This window comes from Ursus maritimus, unplaced genomic scaffold (genome assembly GCF_017311325.1).
Source record: "Ursus maritimus isolate PB19 unplaced genomic scaffold, ASM1731132v1 scaffold_23, whole genome shotgun sequence".
In the NCBI taxonomy this organism is placed as follows: domain Eukaryota; kingdom Metazoa; phylum Chordata; class Mammalia; order Carnivora; family Ursidae; genus Ursus; species Ursus maritimus.
Genome location: NW_024424786.1, coordinates 45,957,074 through 45,965,872, shown reverse-complemented (window position 1 = coordinate 45,965,872; position 8,799 = coordinate 45,957,074). Strand labels below are relative to the sequence as shown.

The 8,799-nt window shown below is 65.1% G+C and overlaps 1 protein-coding gene across 1 annotated transcript; it reads left to right on the top strand.

The window, feature by feature from the left end:
* The first annotated feature begins 7 nt into the window (after positions 1-7).
* Positions 8-517, top strand: LOC121104722 (troponin I, fast skeletal muscle-like). Its single transcript, XM_040638755.1, has 2 exons — positions 8-194; positions 326-517. Exons 1-2 carry the CDS (start codon positions 27-29, stop codon positions 419-421), a joined length of 264 nt encoding a protein of 87 aa, XP_040494689.1. The 5' UTR covers positions 8-26; the 3' UTR covers positions 422-517.
* Positions 518-8,799: the final 8,282 nt, after the last annotated feature.

The following is an 8,799-nucleotide window of genomic DNA, read 5'->3' as shown; positions in this document are numbered from 1 at the left end:
CCCCCCCCCCCCCACAGCTGGAAGACATGAACCAGAAGCTGTTCGACCTGAGAGGCAAGTTCAAGAGGCCCCCGCTGAGAAGGGTGCGCATGTCGGCCGACGCCATGCTCAAGGCGCTGCTGGGCTCCAAGCACAAGGTGTGCATGGACCTCCGGGCCAACCTGAAGCAGGTCAAGAAAGAGGACACAGAGAAGGTAGGCCGTGGTCCCGTCCGCCTCGCAGGGCCACCCAGCACCACCGGCCAGCTCCTCCCTCTGGAGGGGGGGAAACTGAGGCTGGGGTGGTCTGCAGCCTCTTCCTAAGCTCTGCACCACCCCGTCCCCAGGAACGGGACCTGCGCGACGTGGGCGACTGGCGGAAGAACATCGAGGAGAAGTCTGGCATGGAGGGTAGGAAGAAGATGTTTGAGACCGAGTCCTAGGCCGCCCGCCACCCCCGCGCCCAGCCTGGTGCCCCCCCGCCCAGAGTGAGAGGGGACACGGCTCCCTCAGTGGTCAATAAAGGATTCCAATCCCCATGACTCGTCTGGTCTGGTCCTGCCCAGCCTCACTGCCCGCAGACTGCCTCCAGGCACCCCGCAAACTGCCACAGGCCGGGGAAGCCTGGGACGGCCCTCGGACAGCGCGCACAGCAGGCGGAGCTGGGGCTGGGGCGCTTGCCGGGCTGGAATCCACCCAGCCTGCACCCTGGGGCTGTGCGGTGTGGTCACCCCCGGGTGTTCCCCAGGCTTGCCCTGGACACGCCCGACCTGCGGGCCTGGAGGTGGCTGGCCTGAGTCCCGCCTGCGCCAGAGCTAAGACGGAGCATTTGCACACTGCACGGTCATCCCGAGGGGACCCGCCTGGCCCAGAGACCCTATCCACGCGGCATGATTCCCGCCCGGGGGCCACGCAGGCATGCCCTCCCCATGAAACGTGGGCAGCCCCCATTCCTCCCCTGGGGCACACGGCCCAGTCCGCAGTCAGACGGCTCTCAGGGTGGCTTGTGCCCGCAGAGCAGGGACACACCGAGCTGCGGTCCTCACTCCTGCCTGGGGACCAATGACAGGCCACCCTGGCCCCACAGCAGGCCCAGGGGGAGGAATTACATTGCCTTCTGCTCTTCCCCAAGGCCATGGCCCTCCTCACACATGAAGGGACGATGTCCCAGACAGGCCCTGACAAGGACCGTCACAGCAAGGCCACCTCTGTCCCACCTCCTATGTGGGGAATGACACGGTGACCCGCCAAGGTCCCTGCACTCAGATCTTTGGAGGGGTGCCCAGGGAGGCCAGGCTGCCCGCTGTGCCCTTGCCCTCTGGACATCCCAGCGGCTGGACACGGGAAGGGTATGCCGTCGGCCTTGGGCCACCTCAAGGGACCACGTCAGCTGCCCTGTGGCCTTGCCTGAGCTCTGCTGCCGGGCCCCACAGCAGCCCAGGAATCCAGCCGTCCTTCGAGGGGCTCCCTGAAGGCCCTCCTTGCAGATCCTGCAGCTTGGGACCCAGTCTAGTCGACCCCGGGGCCCATGCGCCCGAGCATCCACGTAGAGCTGAGCGTGGGGATTCAAGGAGCGGGTTTTGGTGGCTGGAGAGACAACAGAGGCAGTGCCCCACCACCGACCAACAGAGTGACCCGGGCAGCCGCCCAGGGGCCGTGCCTGCCAGGAGAGGGAGGCAGGGACACTGGGGACCCGGCTCCCACAAGACTCAGGTCCCTGGGTTTGGGAAGACTCACTGTGTGGTGAAATGAGTTTTTTTTAAAGTCAAGGAAATGTGAAAACAAAGTTCTGGGTAACGATCCCCCCAGGGCGAGGGTCCGAGACAGGACAGATAGAAGGGAAGCACCTCGATCCCGGTAGGTTTGGGGGAATGTTGGAAGTCTTGGACTGGGAAGTGGATCTGCGGGTGTTTGTTACACTCTCTAATGACCACGTGAGTGAGTGAATGAGGCAGGGAGGACACGGCAAACCAGACCAACAAGCAAACGTCAAGACTGGCTCTGCACTGGCCTTCCGTGCCTCCCTGCCCCTCCTCCCCCGGCTGTCCTGGTGCCCAGGGCAAAGGGCCTGCAGACACATGGCCTCGGGCGGGATTTCTGCCAAGCGTGTGGCCCAGCACCTAGCATGTGGGGAGGGCTCTGCACTGTAGAAAGATCTCCAGGGGGTAGAAAACAGGGGCTGGAGTGGCAGAGGGTGTAGGAACCACGGCCACCTCCTGGGAGGGCAGGGGCCCATGGGGAGATACATAAGAGGCAGAGTCCCTGGACTTGGTGGAGAAGGCAGGTGGGATGGCAGGCCCGTGCTGAGGGGAAAGGCTGGGGGCTGCTCTCCAGGGAGGGGTTCAGAATAGGTGGAGGGGCCGGCTCTCGGCTGTGGGTTTGCTGGATGCAGGGGTCTGGCCTGGAGATGGGGGTCTGCGCGTCCTCAGAAGTGAGGGCCAGGGGATGCCCCGATGATGGGCAGGCAGGGGAGGGGAGGAGAACGCTGCTCCTGGAGGTCCGAGCCACACGCTGCCCAGGAAGGGCCCCCGAAGGGCGGAGGAGGGCAGCAAAGGTGCAGGTGACACAGCCTGCCCCGTGGGGGACGCTGGAGGTCAGGGTGGACTCGCAGCCCCAGGAAGCCCCGGGGGGACCTGAGCTGGGCTGTGGCCGGGAAGGGTGAGCTGTCTGGAATGGAAGTGCTGGAGGTCAAGGACAGGAGGGCCTGGGTGGGCGAGGTTGGCCTGTGTGCAGGTGGGCAAAGGTGCCCCTGTGTGGGGCGGGTTTGTGCCCACAGCCCTTCCCTGTCTGCCGGCCATGAGGCTGAGAGGCAAGGAGCACCCCAGTGCCCAGGACTTGGTCCCCAGCAGCATCCTGCACACAAGGCCTCGGGGAGGAGGGGCTGAGCGCTGAGCTGGGGGAGCAGTGACCTAAGTGAGGAAGCCGGTGACAAGGACACGGTGCGGCAGGTGCAACGGAAGTGGGGTTTTGTGCTGAAAGGACTGCACCCAGGTCTGCGCCGTGGGCGGGCAGGACACCTACGCCTGGTCTCCAGGCAGCAGGCCATGCAGACCTCGGGCGCCGAGGAGCCAGGGCGGACGGGAAGGCAGCCGGGTGAGTCAGGTAGGTGATGTGCTGGTCTTCTCTGCATTCTTCTTCTTTCTAAAAATATTTTATTTATTTGTCAGACAGAGAGTGTGAGCACAAGCAGGGGGTGCGGCAGGCAGAGGGAGAAGCAGGCTCCCCGCGGAGCAGGGACCCTGATGCTGGACTCGATCCCAGGACCCGGGATCATGACCTGAGCGGAAGGCAGACGCCTCACCGACTGGGCCTCCCAGGCGCCCCTTCTTCGTCTTATTCTTACTCTTGAAACTTTTCTGTAAATTTGAAATAATGTCTCCGATGTGAAACTTTTCTTTGCCCACTGAAACACTGAAATTCTTGAGCAACGATGAAAACAGGTGATGTGGGACGTGGGAACGTGGGTGTGGCCAGGCCAGGCAAGCACCGGGGGAGGACCACAGGGCCGGCAGGCAGAGACTCCGCACCCCTCCCTGGAAGAGGTGGCGGGGAGGGGGTTGAGTGGAGGCGGGCCCAGGAGGCAGGGCAGGGGGGCCAGGCCACCTTGGAGCTGGGAGGACTGGAGTGGGCGCGGCACAGGGACTTCCCAGTACAGGGCAGGACTCAGAGGGGCTTCCCCACCCCCCTCACCTCCACCCCTGCCAGCCCAGGGGAAGTCCGAGTGGGGCCCTGGAGCCAGAGGTCCCCTGTGAGCAAGCATCCGCCTACCACTGCCCAGCCCTCTCCCCAGCCAGCCTCACCCCTGCAACCTGTCCTCTCCTTGGTCCCTGAGCACTGCTCTGTCTGGGCCCAGACCTGCCTTTGCCCCTCATAGGGCCTCCCTGTCCCCCACTGTCTCCCGGTCCTGTTTCTGCCTCTCTGACTCCTCCTGACGGGCTGCTGGGTCTCAGTTTCCCCCACCACGAAACTGGAGAATGGAGCATCTGCCTCACTGGGTGGCCAGGTGGGGGGACAGGAGGCTCACCCCCAGCCTCACAGATGCCACACCTGCCTCAGCACTGGGCCCGGAAGCATCTCTGAGCGTTCCCTTGGCCACCCCCACCCCACCTTCGATGTCATCCCCTCCAAGAAGGCTTCCATGAGCCCTCAGCCCCGAGGGCCTGGAGGACCAACACTGGAAGGGAGGTAGGCCCTCTGGTGGGGCAGGAGTCTGGGCGTCCACTGTCCAAGCAGGCTTCCAGGGGTTACACACGTCTGCTCACCTGGCTCCAGTCCCCGACAGTCACATGGGCCACCTGCCTCCCCCCAGCTCCCAACCACCCCCATCACCAGCATCCTTGCTGGACGCAAAGCCTTTGTCCTGGGAGGAGGCCCAGCTCACAGGAAGACCCTCCAGACAGCTTCTGCCCCCGTGCCCACCCACGGTCCCCTGGGACCCTCTACCTCTGAGTCTCTCAAGGCCAGCCTTGGGGAGGGGCCCTCCTGCCCTGCTCCGGAGGGGATTTCTGGCACCTCCAGGCACAGACAGGTACCAGTCCACCCCCCTGCTGACCCCTATGTCCGCCCCAGCAGGCCCCTCTAGGACCCTTTCACGCACCAGTGACCTGAGCCCACGTCCTCCAAATCAGAGGCCACAGAGCAGACCCTGACGCCTGCCACCCCTTCCCACAAGCGCCCACACCCCAGGAGCCGCACCCCAGGGACCCTCCTCTGCTCGGCGGTCTCTTCCATGCTCACCTGGCCCCAGGGGCTCCAGCCGTGGGCTCTCACCTCCCCTGACTGGCCCTCCCCAACTGTAAAACGGAGGAAGAGAACACGTGCCTCCCTGAACGACCAGGCGAGGGGGGACATCCGCTCGGCGTCCCCAACCTGTCCGTCCCTGGCTCCCTGTCAGAATTTCTGTCCCCAGCCATCCCCTGGCCGCCTCCTCACGCTCCTCACACCCGACTCCAGGACCCAGCTGTCAGTGATGGAGGGAGGGGGCCAGAGCTGCCCCAGCTACCCCACAGCAAACCCGCCAAGTGTCTGTGGATGCCTGCGGAGTGATCGGCCCCCAGGACGCTGGAGCGGGGGAAAGACGTCCTCTCCACCCCTGCCTGTGGGAGCTCAGCTCGTCCACACCACCGCCCCTGGACACCTTGGCTTTCCCTTGTGCCTCCAGCCTGGGATATCCTCGTCTGGAATCATCTCCCACCCAGACATTCCCTGCTTCGTGCCTGAGCTTGCTGACCGCACCTCCTGGACCCCCAGTGCACCCTGGGCACCCTGACTTCTCGTTGCTTCTCCCCCGTGTCTCATAGGGGCTGAGGCCCGAGCTGGCTGGCTGGCTCCGCTGCTGCCCTCTCCCTCCCGGGCCCGTGCCTGGGGGGCCACTGAGGCCTGGACCCTGAGCTCTCACTGGTGTGTGTGTCCAGGCTGGCCCCTGGACCCCCCAGCCTTCCTCACGGTCTCCCTGTCCCTCCTCTGCTAGCTGGGGACTCTGAGGTCCTCAGGAAGCAGAAGCCTGGGGTCCTAGAACAGTGGCAGAGCCCCCTCCCCACCCACAGCGGCCCCAGGGTTGGACTGGAGTGAGGACGGAGCCCCCGAGCTCCCCCTTCCCTGAGTAACAGATCCCAGCGTCAATGCCCTGGGGCGGTGTAAGGAAGGACCACAGACCGGGTGGCTCAAACTCAGACGCTCCCTATCCCCCGGTCCTGGAGCCTGGAAGCCCGATGTCCAGGCACGGGCAGGGTGAGCTCCTCCTGAGGCCTCTCTCCTCGTGTGTGGATGGCTCTGCTCTCCCTGTGTCCTCGCGGGGTCGTCTGTGTGTGTCTGTGTCCTGATTCCTTCTTCTTATAAGGAACCCGGTCCCATGGGATCAGGGCGCAGGGACCCCATGTTACCTCAATCACCTGCAAAGCCCCCAGCTCCCGTGCAGCCAGCTGTGCCCCCCAGCCCTGAACTCGTGGGGGCACAGCTGAGCCCCCGACACTCCGCACACGGTCATCTTTCTTCCCATGCTCAGTGCTCTCTCCTGAACCCTCAGAACTCCCTTCCTGTTGCCCCACGCTCCCACCGTGGTGCCCCACTCGCCCCCGATCCCACTGCCCAGCCTTTCCAGATGGCCCGTGGTGGGACTTCAGCACGCCCCCAGCCCTGGACGCTGGCACGTGCTGACGCTCCCTCCACCCGTGGCAGCTTGAGCTCAGGTGTCCTCGGGCCTCGTCACGCCCCCGTGCTCTGCCAAGTCACCGACTCTGACCCACCTGTCATCCTTCTCTGGTCTGACCTGTTCTGTGTATTGACCACTTCCCCGTTCTTGACCTCCCATCACTCACTCTGTCCACCCTCCCTCCCCCTCCCTACTGAGCGCATGGTCCTGACACCTCCTTCCCTGGGGAGCCCATCCCACTTGGGCCTTAGAGGCCACCTTGCCCATGGACCCAGCTGCCCCTGGATAGTGGCCTTGGTGACCCCCAACAGCGTGGAGTCAGTGCACCCAGTCCTTCTGCGCTGCCCGTCCCGCACAGACCTCCTCCCAGCCCGGCTCTCAGAGCCCCGCGCCCCTCGGCTCCACAGAAGCCCCCCTGGAGCCCACTGGCCGCTGGCAGAGCTCGCTCCGGCCTGGCCGTGGATCACCTGCGGCTTCATCGACCCCTCACTGCGTCCCCAGACGTCACACCAGGCTTGGAGGGTTTGGAGGCGTGGGGACAGGCAAGACGAGGTCTCTGCCCTCTTCACACCACCCTCTTGTGCCTTGAACGATGCCAAGGGGACAAGTGATGGAGTGTCTCTGTCTCGGGCAGACTCCCCAGAAGAGGGTGCGGGCGGTCCTGCCGTCTGGATGGATGCTGGTCCCCTGGGATGCTGCTCGCCACGTCCACGCCTGACGGTCCCGGCCGAGTGGAGACGAGGGACAGGGCAGCCTGTGAAGGGAGGTGCGGGACGCACAGCGGCCAGAGCCAGATGGCCCGGGGCATTCTCGGCTTTCTTTTTTTAAAGCCTGGGGAGATCTGAGTGTGTGTCTGTGACAGGGCGCTGGCCGGGGAAGAGGGCGGAGGGCAGCAGGATGACCCGGGGGCCGGGCGGCTGCTGAGCAGGGGGCAGAGCAGACAGAGCTTGGGGCCGGAGCTGGAGCTCGGGATGCTGGGCCAGCTGGGATGCACTGACTTCCATGTCCTCTGAGAAGTGTGCGGTGACAAGGAGGGAGGCCCAGGTGACCCTGGGGAGGTGGGGGGGGGTGGTGGCAGCATCTGAGCCCCTCCCTTCCAGACGCCTCACTGGATGGCCAGGTGCACCCTGTGTCCCCCCAGGCCCCGCAGAGCGTCCTTGGGTTTTGTGGCCCCACCTGGCACCCCCGGAGAAAGGGCCTACCTCCTGCCCTTTGGGCCCAGCAGGTGTTGGGGAGGCAGGGGGTGGGCGGCTCTCACAGAGTCCCCCACCAGAGCAGCTTAGACAGCAGAAATGCATTGTCCCTCCCAGTCCCGGAGGCTGGAAGGCCCAGCTCCAGGGGTGGGCAGGGGGGTCCCTGCTGAGGCTGGGAGGGAGAGTCCGTTCTGGGTCCACCCCCCTGCTGCTGGTGGTTTCCTGCCTTCTTTGAAGTTCCCTGGCTTGTAGACACCCCCGCCCCCGCTGGCCTCCGCCTCTGTGCGAGTCCGACTCAAGTTTCCCCTTTTCATAAGGATACAGTCACATCAGATGAGGGGCCTACCCTAATGACCTCACCTGCTAGGGCCCTGTCCCCAAATCGGGTCCCGTTCTGAGGTCCTGGGGGTCAGGGAGTCCCCCTAGGGATCTGGGGGGGACACAGTTTAACCCCCACCAGGAGGGATAGGGCTGCCGCTGGGCCTTTGGGGCCGGGGGTAGGCAGAGGGGGAGGGCAGCGCAGTCCAGAGGGCCCTGGGGTCTGGGGAACACAGGTGCCAGGTTCTGAGAGGAGATTAAACAGGTGGGCCAGGTAGGTCAGGCCAGGCCTGGGAGGCTGATCAAGGCAGAGCTGGCCTCGTGGGCCTGGGGGGAGGGGGGGCTGCACTTGGTTTCAAGCACCACTGTTTCCCTTTTGAGATTCTTAATAGTTTTTGACTCAGAGGCCCCGCATTTTCTCTTCGCCCCGGGCCCCTCGCGTCAGGGCACCGGCCCAGCCTTCAGGCAGCAAACGGCACAGTAGGGCTGCCGTGCGTCAGGGGCGCCCGGGCTCCATCTGCCCTCACCCATCCTGGCAAGACCCCTACAGTTAACAGCCGTGATGTTGGGCCCAACCTCACTGCAGGCCAGAGGAAGGGGCCCCAATGGTGGGTTGACCCAGGGTCACAGCCACTGACAAGGTGCTGGAGTGGCCTGTGCCTCTGGGGATGCTGGGGCCCAGCCCCCACTCGGATGGATGCCCAGCCCCCGAATCCTTGTCCGAAGTTGGACAGCGAGTGACCACAGGAAACCACAGAGGGGACAGGAGAAGCCTCAGGCTGAGGGGTCCCCGGGGACCCTGTGGGTTCCCCGTGCAGCCCTGGGCCTGGCCTTGCTCAGGCCCTGCCCCATAACCCCTAGTGCGGGACCCCTTCCTGCGTCACAGCGTTTAAGTGCGGGCTCGTGGCCTCCCCATCGGCTTGTCCCTCGGGTGGGCCCCACCTCTGGCTGAGCACTCTGGGGGCCCTGTCACCGACCTGCCTCTCTCGGCCTTGGGGTCCTCTATGGGTCCTCCCCAGCTGGGTTTCTCAGGCCCACGGCTGCCCAGGGTGTGGCAAGATGGCCGGGCACTCCCTCCTTCCCTCCTCGGGGCCCGGGGCTCAGCCTAGCTTGCCAGGGAAGCCGCGAATGCCTCCAGGCCAATTCTGGGTCTGGCCCC